Below are 22,484 nucleotides of genomic sequence, written 5' to 3' on the forward strand. Positions count from 1 at the left end.
CAGCAAGATGAAGTGAGAGTGGAGATGGAGGAGGGGAGCTCTTCCCTTCCCCCTGGCTGTAACTCATTCCATCCAGTTATAAGCAAACCACCCTAAAGCATGTAACTCCTGAAAACAACGAATAAAGCAATGAATAGATTTCAGTTTGTCATATTTGCTATTTCTGTGTGTGTGTGTGGGGGGGGGTCCTGTTCCGAAGGACTTATTAACTAGAATCTTTTCTGGCCTTGGGTCAGAAACTTTAGAGAGCCAATTGCTTAGAATCTGCCAGTCTTCCCTCTCCTTTCCTTTTCTCCAAGTTAAATATCCCCATTTTCTTGACTCCTCTTTTTTCTGACAGCGTTCCCTCCATTTTCTATTCCCCTACTTCTAAAGAAAATTTTGAGTAAAAAAAAAATTCAGTTTTATCTGATAAGACTAAGAGGTCTTACAAACCATGTTGGCCTAGAGACTGTGTCACCAGAATGTGTTTCCGTTAAGTCTGTGGTCATCCTGGGGCCACTCAGGAGCCTTCACAAACCCCTCCACCAAGTTAGGCCTTTATTCCATCATCCTTTGCAAATGGGCTCTGAACTATCTTTTTCTCTCCCCGATGCTACCATCTACAGTGATGCCAGAATTAACTTTCAAAGACATTCTGATTTAGTATGATCACGTATGAAATAGGATCCAGGCTCCTCAGTTGGCCACACAAGGCCCTCAGGATGTGACCTTTGCTTACCTGTCTATTCTCATCAATGGTCTTTTCTCCACATGTGTTCTAGCTCCAGTCACACTGAGCGAATGACGAGATATCTTTGCTGCTTATACCTTTGTCTTCACGAAAAATCAGGTTTCTTCCCACTTAGAAAATTTGCCACAGCCTGCCTTCAGACCTGGGCTTGTCCTAGTCTTGGGACCCTTTGCCCTCAGACCCCATTTCCTACATCCCCGCTCTGCTGCTCTTTAGGGGACTGCAAGGGGCACAATGCTGCCCCCTGCAGGTGTTTTTTCTCAGGTTCTCACCTAGCTGACATCTGCTCTCAGAAGACCTAGGCCCCAAATAGGAAGTGGAGAAAGGGGGAAGCCAGAGTGTGGCCTCCTCTTCCTTGCTGTTTAGGAGAAGTCTCTGGAAGTCCCTGCGCCATGTCTGAGCTGCCATACCCTGCCATAGGTCTGCACCGGTTCAGCTTTGGCAGGTGACTCGGGGTCTGGCTACACGGTCTCTCTTGTTTTTCTCACATGGTAGCGGCCTCATGCTGTTATGAGTTTCAAGTTGTCTCACCACTGCCTGTGTGACTCTAGGTCCTCTAGCATCTGTTGAATCAATTCTGTGCGGTACACTCCCTCTGTTCTAAGAATTAAAATAGATTCTGGTTCTTGGTTGGTTCCCAATTAATACAGTGTCACATGCTATTTCTTCTGTGACGATTATCTTGACTTCTACTCTTTTAGCTCTCAGTTTTTGGTGTGTTTTATAATTTTGATTTATTTTTTAAAATTTTTTTTTTTTAATTGAGACAGCATTGGTTTACAACACTGTATGTGATTCAGAGACTTAGGATCACACCTCCTCAGGTACATGTCACCACACCACCAAGGTACCCATAGTCCTCCACCAGCATCCATTGTGCCCCACCCACCTTACTCTCTACCCACTCATGTGGCCTCAATTCCACAGTCATATTTCTAGGGTTCGTTGTTGTTTTGATTTTGTCTGACCCTTTGTTTTGTTTCTATTCATTCCATATATAAATAAAACCATGCAGAATTTGTCTTTTTCCTTCTGATTTATATTGCTTAACATTAACCCCTCCAGTTCCATCCATGTTGTCACAAATAGCAAGAGTTCATCTTTTTTTTATAGCTAAGTACTATTTCATTATATATATATGTTTTTTTTTCCAGTCCACTCCTCTGTCCTAGAAAACAGATTGTTTCCATAACTTGCCTTATTATCCTGATTTCTCCTGACTGTTGATGCCTTCAAAGATTCTGAAGTTGATTCCTTTTCTCTTTGTAGATATCCTGCCTTTAGGGATCTCATGTGCTCCCACTGCTGCCAGTGTAACCCTTATGTTAGGAACTCTGAAATCTGTAGGTGTAGTCTATATCTCTTTGAGAATAAACAGTTTACTTACCTATAGGACACCTTCAGTAGGTGCCATTTTTTAACGCTCAACTCATCAGACCTCTACCTGGATTCATCATTTTTATTTCAGAACATGGTCTTGTGTTCTAATTGCCTACCTCAGTACATACAACACAAAAATTGTCCTGGTTGCCTAGGTCAGAAACTTGAGATAATCCTATGTTCTCCTCCTTTTCAGCCTTACTTCTAATTGGGAAACATGCCCTGTCTTTTTATTATAAACCTTTTCATATCCATCTTAAACTTTTTTTATTATGACTGCTGCTACTGCTCTTTTCAAACCCTTTACATTTATCACCAGCCTACTGTGTAAGTCTCACAAATGGCCTCAGTATGCCCAAAGCTGATCCCTTCCAATCCATCAGCCACAAAACAGAAAGGGTGTTTCTTAAAACACGAGAATCATTATTCAGCTTCAAACTCTTCAGTAGTTTTCAATGTTGATTGAAAACTGACATTATTTTAAACCAACAAGCATATTCATAACAGATTTAGACATATTTATTTTGTAAGATTTATTTTTATTTACTGATGCATACAAGAAGTGGGGTGTAGGCCAGAGATACAGGGGGTGAGAGGGTCACCAGAGTCAGGGTAGGGAGCAAACAGGCAAATCTACTGAAATACACTGCTGAGGGGAGCGGCGGGAGAGACAGGAGAGGTCTGCTGTGCCATGATGGTCAGCTCCCTGGCTGGGATTGAACTCAGGCTGCAGTGGCTGGCGATAGCTTGATAGCACTGAGACTTCACCCCTGTGCCACCAGGGAGGCCCCATGCTTATTTTAAGGTCTCCCCTCTAGACTGTGATATTGTTACAGGGCAGCCCCTATATAAAACGGGTTGCCTGGCTGTGGGTCCCCACCCGTGCGCTTAAAGGGACTTAATACTCCACTGCAGGCACACACAAAAGGTTAATAAAAGGTTTATTTACAAGGGAAGGGGAAATGAAGGAATGTACAATTCAGGGAGAAAATAGGGAAATAAAGTCTTAAATGTGTCCTACCCGATCCGCCAACCTGGAAACCCAATGGCACTCAGAGCTGGCCTAGAGCAGCGAGCTGGCGGAGAGCCAAAAGGGCGCCCCCCCCCAAGGCCTAAGTGTCTGGTTTTTATACCAAACCTGGCTGCTTAACTCCACCCTCAGGTTCCAGCAACCTTCCCTTTGGTGGTGATGGGATTTGTCTTTCCCAATGTCCTGATGACTTTGGTCTGGAGTGGGGGTGGAGTCCACAAAGCCTGTATGGAGTTTGCTCAGGACATCCTTTCCCCCTAACAATGTCAGATGGATAGGGACCTGAACATATGTAGGTCTTCATCCTCAGCACAGAGTTTAGAGCCTGAAGATAGTGTAGTATTCATATTCATTCTGTTAATTTTATCTTGGTGAGTTGACTTTTTGTTCTCACCCATCTACTTTATGAAACTATTCACTGCTCTCCGAGCTTGGTGTATTTTGCATATTTGAAAAGGATGACACAGTATGTTTTCACTCAACATGCTAAGTGGAGAAACCTGTGGGACAGAGTTTGTGTCATCAAGCTCTGAGTAATTGATATAATATGACATTCTTTCGGGGCTGGAGGTTTTTCCTGGGGGTGTATCAAAGAGAGTGAGTTAAGAATGTATCTGAGGATGAGCTATTTTGGGGAACATAGACAGAAATTGATGCTGAGCATGGTAGAAATTCATGACAAAACTTACTATGAAAGTGACAACACCAAATGCTGATGAGTATGTAGAACAAGTGGATTCTGTAGAAACATTCATACTGATATGAATGTAAAATGGTACAACTACTCTGGAGCAACATTTTGACAGTTTTTAAAAAATATAAACATACAATGACCATATGAGCCAATAATTGTACTGAGATTAATAGAAATGATGTATGTTCAAGTTCTTGGGCACCCGTAGGCACTCCCCAGAGCCCAGAGACCATGCCAGGAATAGCGGTGTAGCTCACTCCACTGGGGAACCCAGTCCCCAGTCACCGGGGTGTCTCTTGTTGAACTCTCCAGAGGCTTTGCTGTCACTGTGAATTGTGGTCTTCTCCAGGCCAGCAGGAGAACCCGGGTGGCTGTTGGGGGAAAGGCTTATAGCCCTTGCAGTGAAGTGGCACCATTCCTGACTTCCTGCTTCTCAATCTTTCCTTCTCTTTCCAGTGGTTTTTTTGTTTGTTCCTTTTGGCTCTCCTCCTTGCTGAGACTCTGGTCTTCTCCCCAGCTCTGTTCTAGATGGGGTTGCTCGCTCCGGGCACTCAGCCTCAGTATTCCGAGGAAGCAATGACTCAACAATCCTCTCTGTCCTCATGTCCTATAGGACGGACAACTCATGAATCATGGATACACACAAGCTGCATGGGTTTTCAGATAATGGTACTGTGTGAAAAAGTCAGTCCTCAAAGGTTAAATAGTGTATAAGTCCATTTATATAACATTCTCAAGGTGACAAAATTTTAGAAATGGAGAGATTTGTGACTTCAAAGTGTTGAGGAGGAAGGTGGGAATGAGGGAAGTGAGTGTGCTGTGTGAGAGTGGTCAGATGGAGGAAGCATTTTTGTCGTGTCTGTATCAATGTTAGTATACTGGTGTTGATATTGTAGTATAGCTTTCCAAGATGCTAACCATTAGGGGAAACTGGAAAATATGCCTTATCTCCTGTATGATTTCTTACAACTGCATATGACTCTATGACTAATAAAATAAAAACTTAAAAATATTGTGAAGATAATTAGAATGTAAAAATACATATTACACAAAATTATATGTAATTTATATTTACAGTGATATAGAATAATATATGTAATTTTCAAATTTTTCTTCCATCAATCACAGTAAGTAGTGGAAAATATTTAACAATTTAGACATTTCCTGGACATTAAAAACTTGCCTATATGAATGAACCATATTTTATTCTCATGAATCAGAATCTATCATTTTACCTATATAAATATTTAAATTATTTATAGTAATGTTTTTTGCTATTATAAAGAGTGCTACAAGGAACTTCATACAGAAATGGAAATGTGATGCTAAGAATTATTTAATATTGAAATTTTGAGAGTTTCTGATAAAGTTCCACTGGAAAGAGCAGTTTGGACCTGAGATCATTGCGATTATGGACATTCCATTTCCAAAGATGGGATTAGGGGCCCAAGACAATGCCGAGTGTTATTCTGCTTGTGAAAGCAATAAATCCCTTCTTACTATGTGTTGGAGCTCAGGAGGTAGTGTATAAATTATTTTCTTTCTTTTTTTAAAGATTTTTTTATGCATACAAGAACTGGGGTATAAGCCCAGAGGTATGGGGTGGGGGAGTAAGAGGATTCACCAGAGACAAACTGGGGAGCATAACAGGCAGATCCACTGAAACACACTGATGAGGGGAGCAGTAGGCGAGACAGGAAAGGTCTGCTGTGCCATGTGGGTCAGCTCCCTTGGCTGGCCAGGGATCGAACTAGTGTTTGCAATGACTGGCAATAGCTTGATAACACTGTGTCTTTAACCCCTGCACCACCAGGGAGGCCTCTAAATTATTTTATTTCTGATCTCTGTGCTTGAATCACATAATACAAACACACAGGTAAATAAATAACATTTATTTGCTGCATTTTTTTTTTTTTTAGAAAGGAACCAGTTGCAAAACTCAGGCTGTTGAAGCAGATTAAAGACAGCAGGGGGCACTCATAGGTGGTTAGCAAATCCAGAGAAGCCCTTCATTCTGCTTATGTGTTTCTTCAAGATATTTAATAAGAAATATCTGCACCTTCTATTTTGTTGAAATGTTCACTGGGAAACACAAGTAAATAAAGATCATCTGGTGCTCTTTCCAGTAACTGTGCCCTGGGGGTTGGGGTGGTGGGCACTGTCTTGCCCTAGAGCCCAGCAAAGTTCCTGCTGCTCTGTGCAGCATTCCTGCTCTCCATGAGTGGCACCGGCACGCATCTCACAGTCCCATCAGGCTCCTGGGGACATCCATCTGTGCACCACCCACGTCCCCTTGTCATGAATCCTTCCACATGGCCCCCCTCACTGAACCTCCTTATCCAAGTCTCTCTCAGCTCTGCAAGTGCTTCCAGGCAGGCATCCTGCGCTGCTCCCTCAGTGTGGCCTGCACAGCAGCCAAACCATCTTCTCAAAATGCAGCATTGATCATTCTCACTGTAATACTTACAATCCTTTGGTGAAGGATTGTACATAGTTTGCTTAGTTAAGGGTAAAATTCTGCCATGCCTAGGAGCTCTCATAAAGCCTAGCTCTTGCTTTTCTCCTATTCGCATTGGCTTTCCTGTCACCTTGGCCGCCTTTCATTGCTCGACCACAGGATACCTAATACAGGGCTCTTGCAAATGCAGGTCACTCAACTATAAATACCCCTTCTTCATTTTCTTCTGAATTTCTCCTGTTTTATCTCATTTTTCCCCAGGTCTCCACTTAAGTCTCACTAACTTAGGCAGACATGTCCCCTGTGCAGGTGAGTCACCTTTGCTATAGGCACTAAGAGAATCATGCTCCCTCCTGCCCACATATATCACTCAAAACTAATTATGTATGATTACTTGATTATTATTTATCTTTCCCACTTGTTTGCAAGCTCCCAGAGACCAGAATCCAACACCTCAAATAGTGCATAGTAATCTCTGCTAAGTGTTTTATGAGTAAATAAGTGGTATGAATTAACATACATCTATTAGATGATCCATATTCTACATATTCTAAAAGGTGTTATATATAAAGAAGAAAGGAAACTGCATTACTCTCAAGTTAGGTTTCTAGTCTTGGTCTGACCTTCAGTTATAATGATACATCCTCCACCCACAATGGTGGGGAGATTGCATTGACGCTGTAGAAAGCCAGATGTCCCCCTGATTTCCTTTCCACTTTATCTGGAGCTATAGTGGATCGATAATCATTTTGATTTTCACAAGGCAGTTCAGGTACTTGATGCTACGTAATGTTGCCAAGTATTGTCTCAGTGCCTGAGACAGGATTGAATGGTAAGGAACCAACAAGTACGTGAAAATTAATCTCATAATTCTAGAAAATCCAAATTAATCTGCAGCGTCAAATGCAAACCAGCAGTTGACTGTGACTGGAGGGCATAGTGAAAGGGAGGAATGGCAAGTGAAAACTTTTGGAGGTAGTGGATATGCTCATTATCTTGATTGTGGTGATGTTTTTGTGGGAATATGCATCTGTAAAAAATCTTTAAATTGTACACTTTAAATAGATGCAGTTTATCACACATCAGTTATGCCTCAGTAAAATTGTAAGGTATCACTCCTATGCTTTGAGTTACAGATCTAAGCTAATTTTTGCCAATGCATTGTCTATTTAGGCCAATAAGAGGATTGTTATATTTTGAAAGTTTTCTGATAATATCTATTACAAATTTTAAAAATGTCCTTTAACAATTCCATTTTTGGAAGTCTTATAAAGGAATAAAAACACCAGTGCACAAGTTTTATATGTATAAGCATATTTATTGCAGCATCCTTTGAAGAGGTAAAAAACAGCTGCAGATAGCTTTACAGTGCTGTGCTTAACCCCTTGCGTCACCAGGGAGGCCCAAACTTCATGGTTTTTCAATGTAGCTTTTCAAATTATTGAAGAGAACTAATTGCAGCCAGAAATCACAGGAAAAGGTTCAGACTCTCTAGATATCAGAGAGCTAACAAAGCATCCAAAATGGTCATCCAGATCAGTTAGGCAGCTTTGAAGGGCCACCCTTGAATTCCAGGCATTGTCATAGGCTCACATATTCTCACCCTTGGTCAAATGCTTTCCTGTGACTTATTTGCCCCTCCATCCCTCTGTGTGCCTCCCAGCTTTTTCATATATCAAGACATGACTGAAATAGTATTTCATCTGAGGAGTCTTCCCAGGTAGCCCAAAGGAGCATTAATGGCCCCTTGTCTGGGTTACTGCACCACCACATCTGTGTCACTCTTACTCCATTCCACGCTGAAGGTGCTTAGTTCATGGGGTATGCATATCTTCTGCATCAAGACTGGAATGGATATGTGCGTGCGTGTGTGTGTGTGTGTGTGTGTGTGTGTGTGAGAGAGAGAGAGAGAGAGAGAGAGTTTGTGTGTCTGTATATACAATTCAATGTTAAGGGTAAATACAATTACTAAACCTTAGAAAATAGGGAACCCCTGCCATTTGCAACAATATGGATGAACCTTGAAATCTTGAGGGCATTTTACTCAGTGAAATAAGTCAGACAAAGACAAAACTGTACGATTTCACTTATATGTGGAGAAAACCACATGGAAATACAGAGTAGATTGGTTGCCAGACACTTAAGGAGGTGGTGAGAAAAATTGTGAAGTTGGTTCAGTGTTTCGAACTTCCAATTATAAAATCATTAAGCTTTGGAGATATAATGTACAGCATGGTGAGTGTAGTTAATTATATCTTGTACTTGGAACTTGCTAAGAGAATAGATATTAAAAGTTCTCACAACCCTACAAAAAAAAGGTAACTATGTGAGGTAATGGATGTGTTAACTAACCTTATTGTGATGTCATTTCACAATATAAATATATATTAAGTCATCACATACACCTTCAGCTAACACAATGTTAGTGTCAATTCTGTCTTTAAACCAAAGAAAAGAAGGAAGGAAAGATGGGGAAAGGAAGGAAGGAAGGAAAGGAAGCAGAGGTTCTGAAAATGCAGAGGGTGATTTGCCTGGTATTGTAGAAAGTACTAGGAACTGTTCAGTGTTTAGTAGGTATTCCTTTTCTTTGTAGCCTTCTGTAGTATTAAAAGTTCTTTGTATTTCATGCAGACTTATTCTGCTTAAGTAAAGAACAGGGAGACAGATGAACAAACACAAGGTTTATTGAGAATACACTGGCATTGCTTTTGAAAAGTGCTTGTGGAGGACAGGACCTAGAACAGCTCTTACGCACTCCATGGCAGAAGCACATCCATCTTTTATTCTAGACCAGAGCACAGCCATGATGGTACCCGGCTGCATGATTTCATTCTTGTCTTGCTGTTCACATTAAATACTTTTGGGAGAATCTTGTGACTCAGCTGGGTCAGGTTTCACAGTGGTTCAGTCCTGAGACCCAGTGGGAAATAACAGCAGCAATGCCACCGAAGACCTGCCTTGGGGCTGCATTAGCCTATTTGAGGATTCTTCCTTCCCTTTCACTCTGCTAGTTCATGAATAGCAGTTACCTGTTAATTTCAAAAACGATCAGTTTTTAGATTTGCTAGCCCAAGAAAATGGGCTCATATATATATATATATATAATATATATATATTATATATATATTTTTTTAATAGAGGCATTTTTTTTTATTTGTTTGTTTGTTTATACATGCACTGGGCATAGTCAGAAGCGCGCAGGAGGGTGAGAGAATTCACCAGAGCCAGAGCGGGGAGCAGAGCAGGCAGAAGGACTGAAGTACACTGCTGAGGGGAGCAGCGGGCGGCAGGAGAGGTCTGTGCGCCATGTGGGACCCTCTTCCAGTGGCCGGGGAGCAGCTGGGGATCGAACCAGCACCACAGAGGCCGCGGGCAGCTTCGCAACCCAGCGCTCAACCGCTGCGCCACTGGGGAGGCCCGGGCTCATATATTTTTGAGAGACTTTCCAGAAAGGATGTATAAAACTTCATACATTTTTAGAGTTAATAGTTTGTTCCCTCAAGTCAGGTGCAAAACAGCTTTCTTTTTTTTTATTCTGAAACTTTGGACTTGTTGCTTTGTCTGGACTTCAGTAGCTAGGCTATGTGATCCCAGAAAGGACACATTCTGATTTCTAAAAACAAAAATGTGAAGTCAGGGTGTTCAAAAGAAGCTGTGTTTAGTTGAATTCAGGGCTTAAGAATCCTGAGAACTTGCTAGGAGGTGCTTTGAAGCCTCTGTCCTGGAGGACTTGAGAAGCAGAAGAACTGGAAAAACAGGATTTGGCTGCCTTTGGATTATTCTGGAGCCATGTAGGTGTATCCTTAGAAACACAATTCAGGGAGAGAGTGCTTAAGACTTAGAAAAATACTAAGATCTTTTAGTCCTTCCTTTAACATTTTTACGCTGCTGCATAAAATATAAGATGGCTTATAATGAAGTGAATTGCAATATATATTTGAGGAAATAAGCAAGGAGAACAAGACCAAATATGTAAGCTATGTTAGGAGAATCAGTAACAGGCATGAAGTGAGAATGCACATAGCTTCATTGAGTCATCAGTTTCACTGGGTTTCCACATAGAAAGACGATGACAGAAACAGAACGATTAATTCTTATAATCAGAAAAGAGTAAGCAATCCTTAGGGAAGACATATTTTATTTTTGTTGCTTAAATTCTGAACAAAACTTCCCTCATAAACCTTCATGGAGTGGAAATTGATAGCATGCCCAACTGCACTTTTGTCCACCAGCTAGATCCTTTTTATCCCTAGATACTTCTTATTCCTAGGTCTTTCCCCAGGTAGTTCTGACTCAGCAAGCTAACCATGTGTGTTTTTTCTTTATTCAATAAACACATTTAGAAATTAAGAATTCATACTTTCCCATCTTTTATTTCTCCGTTAACCTGAATAATCTAGTGATTTTCATCATATTTCTTTTCAAGAAAAAAGGAAATTTATACTTTAAGATGTAATATGGTTTAAGATGCAGAGGGACTTGATTTCATACAAGTGAAGATTGTAAGTCATTTAACATAAGGAAACCATGCCAGTTTCATTGAGCAGAGGGTCGGGGAAGGGGGGGGGCACAGACCAATTAGTTTTCTAATTATTAGAAAGGTTTTTTTTGTTTGAGATCTTGTTATTTTGAGATCTTGCCTGCTTTGCTCATCATCTGAGATTGTGTGCAGTTCACCTTCTTTGTAAAGCCCTAATGCCAACTCCTTCCTCTAGATGCTTCTTTTTATTTCTTTTCTCCTAGACATGGCCAAGGCATTTTTATACATAACTTTATCTTTTTCTCCACAGTCCTGGGATACACTGTGCTAGGTGATAGTTTAGACTATACGTTTCTCAGTGGATGGAAAGTCCTACTCATTTTGGTAGCACTGACAGAATCTGTCCCATCACAGGCATGAATTAAACAAGCATTAAAGAAATGCATAAGGAAGATGAATAAGTTGCAGCAGGAAGATGGGGTCGATCTATCATCTATCTATGGTCTGTCTGTCTATCTAAATTAAGGAAATACCCAGAACTTGGACCACACTTTCTATTTTCTATTCTGAGGAAACAGGCATACTGTTGAATCATTTAATTTTAAAATTAATTCTAAAAAGTCAGTCTTACTTTTCATTAAAAGAGGTGATTGTTATACAAACACAACTTTTAAAGCTCTTTATTAAAAGGATGGTTACTGGTGTTTAAAGATATATCCTGATCAAACCATCCAAATTTTAATCTGTGCCTTAGAAGTTTTCTACTCTCTGCCCATTTTTTTTTTTTTCACATCCTAAATTGAACCATTCCTCCCTGCCCATTAAGGCCCATTGGTTCATGAATTCATTTTTAGGTGCAGTTAAAAAAATTCTGTCTTTAAAATCTGGAACAATTAATCCTTCGTACTTTTGATATCAATAAGGAGTAAAATAAGGCTCAAGGAGGCCAAGTGATCTCCTGATGGTCACACAAGCACTAAGCAGCCAGGTCAGAAACTGAACTTATATCTTGTGTATATATTGCATTGCCTTTTGCTCTTCCTAACTCCATCATGTTGCATTGCCTATTCCTTTGTCCCATCCACTGAATCGATTTGGATTTGGGGCATGGGTACCAATGGGGAGCGCTTTCTACCACTGCCTGAATGAAGACAAAAGGTTAGGAATTCTGCAACAAAAGGTGGGCTGCTCCCTGAAAAGATAGAAATGCAAGAATACATACACAAGTGAATGTTTTTAGAAGTTTAATGGCTGGCTTTGGGGTGAGAATCAGGTGTGTCTGGATTGGACATGTCTTGATTCCAAAGCTTGGTCCTGATTTTCATACAAAGAAGCTTACGGAAAAGGATGGGCTAAGTTTGGGGATAAATGATAATGACTTTCTGAGCTTATGTTAATCACACCCAAGTTATGAAATAGAGTCAGTAGGACAAAGGAACTTTCCCAGATCGGATATGAAATAAAAGTTGGGAAAGGCCATGCTTCCTGGAGATGCGTGTATGGTAACTCAGTTAACTAGAGGGATAGTGTTTTATTTCTGTGGGTACCTCAAGGCATATCTAAGATCACATAGCTTAGTCACTATTCTCTCCTGCCTCCTCCTCCACTATTCTCTGTTTTCCAGTAGTACTCTCACTTAGTGATGGAGCACAGGCTCTGGAATCAGGCTGGTTGAGTGCAACCCATTCCTTCTCCATTATTATAACTTGACCACATTAATGAATCTCTCTAAACCCTGGTTTTATTATTTTTAAAATTAAGAATACTTATTTTTCTTAAGATTGCTAGACTGAAATTAAATACCACTAATATATCACTTTACAGAGAAAGTACTCAGTTCATGCTAGCTATTGCTATATAATTACCTTGTCAGCACTAACATTTCTGCTTTTATATTTCAATATCTTGGGAGAGACCTGAATAAAGAAATAACAGGTATGTCTGAGCACTTAAACCATAATCATTTGTACATAAATCTAACTATGTGAGATTAGAGAGATGTGAGATTTAACAAATTTCGCTCTTCTGAGTAACTAACTGCATGATTACATGTATTCTTATTGTCAGTACACGCCCCCTCATTTCGTAGGCCAGATTCACACAAAGCTCATTCCTGGCAGAGTTGTGACAGGGATCAACTCTTCTACTTCCCACTGTATACTTGTTTCACCTGGTAACTGCATCTCTTCCCTTAAGAGAATCTTAAGTCAATGGCTTTAAGATGATACAAACACATCTACTTAAAACCATGTTTAAAACTATAGCAAAAGCAAAACAAACCAACCAAAACCCCTTTCTTCTTATAGATAAGCATGGCAAATTCATTAAATAAAATCAGACAAGCCCTTTGTGCTTTGTCCGATATACTATTATTCTGGTTGTAAATTGTAAGTTAAAAATCACCTGGAGGGGTCACTTTGATGAATGTTCTCCTTGTTTATCACCAAATTCCATAAATCCTCTTGAAAAAAGAAAAAGAAAAAATTAAGTGTGAGTTAGACTGAAAGGAATGCTGGAATGATCACTAAAGTGTCTCAAATGTTTGAGCCACACTTTTCATTTCTAAATTCTGCTTTGCCAGAAAGAAGTTAAGATCTAAGGTTTTTATAATAGTTCACAGTTAGCAAACCATTACCTCATTGAATCTGCAGACAAACATATTAGTTAGGTGTTTATTCATATGTAAACTCTTTGAAGGCAGATATTTTGATATACTTGTTCAGTGATGCATTCCAGCAACTAGAACAGTAGCTGATATATAGTGTGAATTATAAATATTTTTTGAATGGATAGATGAATGATTTTTTTGTATTCCCTTGCACATGGAATGAACCTCTGAAGATCAAGGAGATTAAACAATTTGTCCAAGTCATACGAGTGGTAAATTTCAGAGCAAAGTCTAAAATTGAAAGTTGCAGAATCAGAAATTAATGCCAGGACCACGATACTCTGCTGTCCAGAAATTGGGTAGTGGGGAGCTGTGGAGTTGAGGTTCTGGGGCCTGGCATTGCTGGCAGAAAGCATGTGCAGAGATCCTGAGGGATATATAAGCATGGCCTACTCTGAAACAAAAATCATGTGTCATTGGAGCATCAGGTGTTTGGCTTCATGAGTGAGTGATGTCATTGAAAGATATGTTGACAGACAGGGAAGAATCTTTAGCATCACGACGTGCATTTGCTATATAGGCCATGGAAATTTGTGAAAGGATATGAAGCCTGGCAATAATAGAACCAAATTCATGGTTTTGTTAAATAACTTTGATAGTAGTTACAGAGAATGGGTTAGAGTGAGAAGAGACAGAATCAGTGAAATGAACTATAATTCTAATAGAAAGAGCTCAGGAAAGATGATGGGCTCAAGTAGATCAATTAGTCAGCTGAGTTGAAGAAAAGAATGCCATAAGAAAAATATTTATAAGGAGAATATTTAACAATTAGATGAAGACAGTGAATGTCAAGAAGGCTCGAAGAAGATGTTGAGGTTTTTGGATTCTGAATGAATGAAGATGTGACTGAGATAAGGAACTTGGGAAAAAGAGAAGGTTTGTAAATGAGATGTGGGCTTGGGTTTAGATCAGATGAATTTGAGGTATTGGTGGAAAACCTAGGTGAAATTTTTTATGAGTAATTAGTATTTCAGTTAGTATCTCAGGAAAAAAATGCAGTGTTTAGATTTGCAATTCTGAATTTGCAGTTCATTAAATTATATGTAATTTTCCAAATATGGAAACTCTGAAAAATCAGGCAGGCTACATTTGGAGCTTTGAGAAGCAATAATGATGTTTAAGGGGCAGGAGCATGAAGAAAAGTTAAAAAAAAAAAAAAAAAGGAATAGAATGACCAGAAGTAGTGACAGATCTATGGGAACATTCCATGAATGTAGTGAAGTAGAATCCCAAGGTGGGAGTGGGGGATTCACAAGAATTGGTGACTTCTTAGAGGATTAGAGGAATTAAGAATATGTAGATTTTTTTTAGAATAATGGTGAGTCGCATGCAGTTCATAGTTCTGAGGTTGCCCAGAAGACGAGTGGAGCGAGTAAGCTGGTCTATTCACTCTCCTGAAAGAAAAGTACGTTATCTAGCCTATCTTGTGTGCCTGACACAGCTCTTAGGCATCAAATCTAACCAGGGTAAATAAAGCAAGATTTCCTTCTTTATGAGGTCCCACCATTTCTGTCATTATCTCAATTTGATCAAATCCCGGTCAATCCTTTAAGACCCGGATTGCACCTTACCTTTACCATAAATACTCCCTTAAACCTTCTGGTCCCAATGACTAGCACTTTTCTCTGTGATGCTTGGTTGACATTTAATTTGCATGGTTTTTCATGACCCTTGAATTTGCTCACATCTTACCATAAGGACTGCAAATTCTTTGAGGAGAAGGGATTTACAGTCTAGATTTTTTTCCTCCACAAGCTTTGCCTCTACTTTGTACATATTAAGTCTTTAGGGATACTTTATTTTTTTTTGCCATTAACTTATTTTTAATTAATTAATTAATTTTTAACTGAGGTAATATTGGGCTATCCCCATCAAGTATTACCACCACACTGCATCCACCACCAACTCACGCACACTCCACCACCACAGACCATTATGCCTCCCTTCCTCCCTGTTCATTCCACTTCCCCACCCTCTTCCCCCTTGGTGTCTCAGTTCTGTGGTCAGCTGTCAAGGGTTAGTTTTTCAGCCATCTGTGTCAGACTAGTTATTTTATATTCCACATATTAGTGACACCATCCAGTATTTATCTTTCTCCTTTTGTACAGTTTCACTCAGCATTATTTATTTCTTTCATTGAAGTAACTTTGGTTTCCATCATTGCATGTGATGGTGTCTGCCCTTCCTCGATTGCTTGTTATATCTGTGGTCTTTGTGGTCTTCCCTTGAGCCGAGGGAGAACAGTTAGATTTGTTCCCTTGAACAAGAATTGCTAGGTCTCTGCACAAGGATTCCTCAATCAAATTAGGTTAGATGGGTGTTGGATCGGATCTGTAAGGTTCCTTTCCTGACTTAATTCAATAATTACTTAGACAATGCTTAAGTACTGAGTATAAGGCACTGTGTATGCAATAAACTACATAGATCTGGACTCCGTGGCTGTATTTGAGAAAGTGATTTGTTATAATGGCACTTTAACAAGGTAAAGTGATAGAGAATAATTAACTACAGCATGAAAGGGACATTGTTCATAAATGTCATAGAATAGTTTTCTGAGAAGGTAACGTTTGGATATCCAGTAGGACAAAGACATGAGAAAAGGAAAAGGCATTTTAGGCAGAATCGAAAGCAAGAACAGAGAGCCTGAGATAGTTATAAGTTCCAGGAATAGAAGGAATATAATTTCGTCACTATATAATGAGGGAAAGAGAAAACAGAAGATGAAGTGCCATTTCTGAACCGAGAACTGACAGCAATTCTTGAGCTTCAAATCAATTTACAAGATTAACAAAGAAAAAAAAAAACAGCTATTTTATATCTGGGAAACTCCCCAGGAAAGGTCTGAAAAGAACTATTTTTGTTTCAACACCTTACATTGCGATTGCATAATTAATAACATTATGAATTCAATTAGTCTAATTTGAACCTTGTACATAGTGGGTGTTACTCTTGTTTGCGTGTCAGTTTCCTCCCTATTTATATTAACAATCATGAGAATGCAACAGTTGCAAAAGCACTCAAAATGGGAATAATAACCTTACAAAAAGAAAATTTGTGGGTTTCAACACTTTGTACATGTGAAGGCTCCTGGCTGTCCACATGATAATATATATATATTTTTTTTAAAGATTTATTTATTTATTTATACAAGCACTGGGTACAGCCAGAAGTACAGGAGGGTGAGAGAATTCACCAGAGCCAGAGCAGGGAGCAGAGCAGGCAGAAGGACTGAAGTACACTGCTGAGGGGAGCAGCGGGCGGCAGGAGAGGTCTGCGCGCCATGTGGGACCCTCCTCCGGTGGCCGAGGAGCAGCCAGGGATCGAACCGGCGCTGCAGAGGCTGCGGGCAGCTTCGCAACCCAGCGCTCAACTGCTGCGCCACCGGGGAGGCCCTGATAATATATTTTTTAATGCAAAACAGAAATTTTAAAATAACCCCTGCTTACATCTCTATAGAAGTGGTTCTTAATCTGTTACTAGTCACAGACCCTTAGAAAATGTAGTAAAATAAGATTATTTGTAGGAGAAAAAAATCCAGTAAAATAAGATTTTCTGTAGAAAATGCCAAGATTCACATCTATACAGAGTCTGAAAATTTAAAGGTTATGTAGACCTTGTGGTTCAGCCACATAGCCCAGAGCATCTAATCAAGGACTTTCAAATTTTATTGTAAATCAGAATCACCTGCAGAGCTTATTATAATGCATATCCTTAGCCTTGCCCCAGGAAAGTACAAGATGATATGGGAACCTGCATGTTGTATAATTTTTTTTTAAGATTTATTTATTTATGCATACAAGAGCTGGGGCACAGGCCAGAGATGTGGGGGGTGAGACAGAGTGGGGAACAGAACAGGCAGATTGACTGAAATACACTGCTGAGGGGAGCAGCAGTGGGCGAGACAGGAGAGGTCTGCCTCGCCACGTGGGTTGCTCCCTGGCTGGCCGGGGATCGAACTGCTGTGCTGTGCTGCAGAGACTGCCAATTGCTTCATAGTGCTTAACCCCTTGCGCCACCAGGGAGGCCCTGCATGTTGTATAAATTTTCCAGGGGATTCTCAAGCAGGTGGGGACTAGATCATGCTCCATCTCTGCCTAGTGGCCTGTGAAGAAGAGAATTAGCGAGCAAAAGCTCAGAGGGCTGGAGACTGAAAGCACATGGAAATTTAGAAGAGCAAATTTGATCCCAGAGCATTGAAATTAGGGTATTTAATGCAGGGAGAATGAAGAACAGAATGAAGCAGAAGTGTAAGATAAGAGCTATGCAGGCAGAAGAAGATGTGTTAGGAGTTGGTTACAGCCATTTGGAAGTAGGTTGAGAACTTTGGGAAGACTCTGTGCCATGTTGTCTGCCACCAAGGCCATTGCTCATGAACACAAATGCTCCTATGAAGAGGTTCTCAAACACTCCTCTCTTGTCTCTAAAAGGATTAGCTGTGGTCTCTGCAAGGTCTCTCATGTACTCAAACTAGAAAATAAAGGCAGGACTTATCCTGTCTCATACCCAGCACTAATGAACTCATCAATAACCACCACCACTGCCAGAGAGTTACAGGGTCTACCTGGTGTGGGTTCTGTACTTCAGCAATACCCATGAGCCAACTGAGGCACTCAGAGAGGGAGGGCCTTGCCCAAGATCACTCAGTGAAGTAGCACCTGAGTCAAGACCAGAACCGGATGTTCTGTCCCCCGACCTGGTGTACTACCTCCTCCCTACTTGGCCCTGAGACCAAAAAAAAAAAAAAAAAAAAAAAAAAAGGAACCACTTGATGGAATTTGCTCAACCCAGAGAATTTAGGCAAATTCATTCATTCAGATACAAATATATCTTAAGGGAGGGCAGACTTTTTAATGAAAAATAATAGATTTGGTATGCACCATGATTGTGTTTCTCATTCATTTTAATGCAGTGCAGTCACTTAACAAAAGGAACTAGACAAAAGCAAGATGTGTCCCATGCTTACGTGCTCCTCGTTATGGAGCGGAGGATGAATGCCACCGCGTTCTCAATGATCTCTGTGCCCAGGAGGTTGAGGAAGCCTGGGAGCCCTGAGTCTGGCTCTGGTTTTTTGCCAGCGTCATCTGGCTTGTCAGCTGGTTTGTCATCTGAAAAACAGAGCAGAATCTCAGAGGTGATTGTCAGCAACAAGGCAAGTCTTTTTCTTTGTACCTCCTCTCAAGGCTTATGTAGCCGCTTGTATTTATTGCACACTTGATGCCTGCCTGGTGAAAGCATCACATTCATTGCCTCCTTTGTTTCTCCAATAAATGAACAGGTTGGCAGTCTCTGATACTTAGGTAGACATTTTTTTCCCTTTCTGGAGGAGAAAACTGAATCTCCTGAAAACTGAGTAACTTGTCTAGAGCTAAGCAGCTAGTCAATGCCAATTCCAGGATTGGAATACTGACTGCCTGGTTTTAATGTCTCTGCATGTAATTATGGTAATGATAATAACGATGAGGATAATGGGTCACAATCACTGAGCACATACCTGTGACAGGTAATCTACATGCATTGTCGTATATTGTTTGCTTAGCAACTCTACAAAGGAGGCAGCTTTTTTAAAATCTCAATTTAAAAGTAAAGAAACGTAAAAGAAAGTAAAAAACGTAAAAGTAAAGAAGTTTTTGAGAGAAGTTTAGAAGCTGGTTCAAAATCACAGAGTTAGTAAGTGGCAGAAACATAATTCAGCCCCATGTCAGTCTGGTATTAAAATCTGGATTCTTAAGTCCTCTGATGAGTTGCACAAGCCTGACAGAAAACTATGATTCAACCTATTGTGTTATAAGATCAACAGTAACAGAATAATAAAGACAAGGATACATTTTATCATTTGTTTAGTGTTGCATACTCTGTAAATAATTATTTAACAAGTATTGTATAAATTTACTCTTTGCCAGTCTTAACGAGTATGAAGATATTAGCTTATGGTCTAAGAAACTGACAAGATTAATTGCCTTGCAGAAGACCTCACAAATACCAAGTGAGGGCATGGGACTATAACGGCAGGCCGCTTACTCTTGGCTGAGAATCAAGTGTCCTTTAGATTGAAGGTCAAGGATCCAGAAAATGCGGTTGCTTATATGCAAGGTCCCTGGAAGGATTTTGGTTTTTTTAAGTGGTCTAAATGTTTCAGTAGATTGAAAGGAAAGGCAGAGTGAAAGTTTCAGCTGCATGTGGCCTCCCCTCTGGACCCTGGTGATGGGATGGAAGTGGGACCTTTTAGTTTTACTCTAGAGTCACAAGTATTTCTAGATTTGGTAAGTAAAAATGCAGAGTGCCCAGTCAAATTTTAATTTCAGATAAACAACAAATACTAGTATATAAGACATACTTAAACTAAAACATTACTCACTGTTTCTCTGAAATTCAAATTCAAGTTTTCTCTAATATTCAAAATACTGCATATCCTGTATTTTACCTAGGGACCCCACTGCAAATTTTGACTCATGATGTCCCAACTTCTTGAAATGTACCGCATGTTTTGTGTGATTATTGTCAAATTATGTCTTAAACCTTGCATCTATATTGTCTCTTGAAATAGAAACTCTTAGTTTAAAACATTTGTTGCAATTCTGCAAACATTTGTTGTTTGCTGTGTTGCAACAAAGATTGGGTAGGGTTACCAGTCTGGGATCTAGAACCAAAATCTATATACTGCTCATGAAGAATTCACTCATTCAATTGTGGATTCTTTTGTTCAACGAGTATTTCTCGAGCCTACTCTCATGTATGTAGACCATGTTAGGAGTTACGGTAGAAAAGCGCACATGTGGTTGAGACCCTCACATACAATGCAAGGCAGCCGCAGAGCTCAGGCAACTGCTTTGTTTTCATCATGGAGGCGGTGTTTGTGGCGCGCTGATTGTGCAGGTTCCAGGCCAGCGCTTTTGTCATTTGCCTTAATCCTCATTTAGCTCAGCGATGGTATTATAGTATTGTAGCAGAGAAAACAGAAATTGAATGACTTGCTTAAACTCACAAATCTAGAAAGTGACAGAGCCAAGGTTTCAACCTAGTTATTCTTTAATTCCACTGGCCACATTATTTATGTAAACTCACACTGCCTTCAAGCAGTTGTTCTCTGAAGACGTTTACCAGGTGCGAAGCAGCAATTTCTTGCACGAACACTCCTTTTTTTCTATGTTACTATCCACCTACTTGCATAATCATTTCATTTTATTGAATTTATATTTTAACATCATCCTAACTACTCTGTCTCTCATTTCCACATTGTGCTATTGTCAGAATGTAAAAATATTTTTTATATCTTTCATATATATCCTATATGTATATACATATATCTATATCTTTATCATATATATCATATAATCATATACATACCTATACGTGCATATTACAGTGCCAGGTAAGCCCGCAGTTAGTTCTCTGTTTTATTATTACTGCTACTACTAATATAATTGTGTTATATGTGCCAGTATTGGTATTATACATACCAGAAACAAATTAGCAAATCTAACAGTTGAATATTTTCTCTTTCCAAATATATCATGGGATAGCCTTTATTTACATTAACTGCCTGGTTGAGTTTCCTAGTCAATGTAATTGTCAAATTCTCAAAAAAATATAGTGCTATCGATAGATTTAAATTTTTATAATGTACAAAGTGATTTCAGAAGCATATTCATTGGTCTGTCTGGTGAGCTGATACACTGCAGATGAAGAAACTGAGGTTCAGTGCAGTAAATGAATTAGCCAATTTCAGCACTCATGAGAGGGAGAGCTGGACTTGACTTTAGGGCATGTCTCACCTTCCAGTGTACTCTGGTAATTACTTTAGGTTTAGTCTGAGGCTGTCTCTACAGAAATTCTTTTGCATTGCTGCCTGCATGTTGTGCTGGTGGACAGCAAATGGCTGAAGGGTAGGAGTTCTGCCAACTTACATTTAGAAGAGTTCAAATTATACTAAATATTTACTAAATTTTTGCACCTGTCTGTATTTTCTCACCTGCCACTCTGAATAGAGACAAGAGCTCACTGTCTTCTAAACCCAGAGTAATTAATGAGAGTGCTGCAAGCTGTCTCGTGGCCCCCTGTGTGCTTGGGACAGACATGAGCAAGCAGATGTTTACTTATAATGGAAGGAGTCTAGAGACTAAGACTTCAGTCCACCTGTATCCAAGTTCAAGTAACTTTCCTTCTACAGCTTTATTAACCTATAAAAGGAATTTTATGAGAATCAAATGAGCTGATAATGTGTGATAATAATAAGTTAATCTTTACTGGGTTCTTATGCTTTTCCAATTTCTTTTGTCTCTTTTGTTTAATTTTCATGATAACTTTATGAGAACTATATAACTATTGATACTCATTTTTGTGTGTGAGGCCCAGAGAGATTAAATAAAATGCCTGAAGTCACATTTCTGATTAGTCATGGAACCAGGCTAGGAATCTTATTCTAGGGTATATACAGAAGATGATAAGTTAAAATTATTTAAAAAAAAAAACACACCGAATCTCAAGAAATTTTTAATATTATAGTGTCACTATATCATGTAATATATATAAAAAAGTAATTCCAAGCTTCATGCAGTTACTGAAGATAGAGGCTGAATTGTGTAACTGAAGCACAATTAAAAAAAAAAATTCTACTTTCTTTTTTAGGAGATGTTTTCTCCCAGTCCACCGTTCTTTCTGCAGTGCCCAGAGCATCCCCTTCCCTTTATCTTTTGGTTTAGTGCCACCAACTTCCTCCAATCTCAGCACGCAGGGCAAGCTAAAAGCAGAAGTACTTACCGGCATGGCAGGTCAGGATTAAGACAAGCAGTCCAAGGACAGCAGACAGCCGAAATACTGAGACAGCCATGTTGTAGCACTGGGTACTGGTGTAGATAAATTGTTCAGATGCACCTGAAGCCTTGCTCGCTCCATTTATAGGTCATGTATAGATGACATCACCTGCTGTGGAATTCAGGTTGTTGCACAAGATAGCTTGCTCCTGGATCTCTAATAACGAGCCCTGCCCTAGTATTCAAACCTAAAGTTTTTCATATGGGGAAGAAAAACCTTTTTCATTTTTC

The 22,484-nt window shown here is 39.7% G+C and overlaps 1 protein-coding gene across 1 annotated transcript; it reads right to left on the bottom strand.

Moving 5' to 3' along the window:
• Positions 1 to 13,187: 13,187 nt before the first annotated feature.
• Positions 13,188 to 22,270, bottom strand: LOC311183138 (uncharacterized protein C5orf46; the record flags this gene model as incomplete). Its single annotated transcript, XM_084252417.1, has 3 exons — positions 13,188 to 13,236; positions 18,407 to 18,548; positions 22,201 to 22,270. 3 exons carry the CDS (start codon positions 22,268 to 22,270, stop codon positions 13,188 to 13,190), a joined length of 261 nt encoding a protein of 86 aa, XP_084108543.1.
• Between the last annotated feature and the right edge of the window lie 214 nt (positions 22,271 to 22,484).

This window comes from Talpa europaea (assembly GCF_964194135.1).
Source record: "Talpa europaea genome assembly, chromosome: 13".
Classification (NCBI taxonomy): Eukaryota; Metazoa; Chordata; class Mammalia; order Eulipotyphla; family Talpidae; genus Talpa; species Talpa europaea.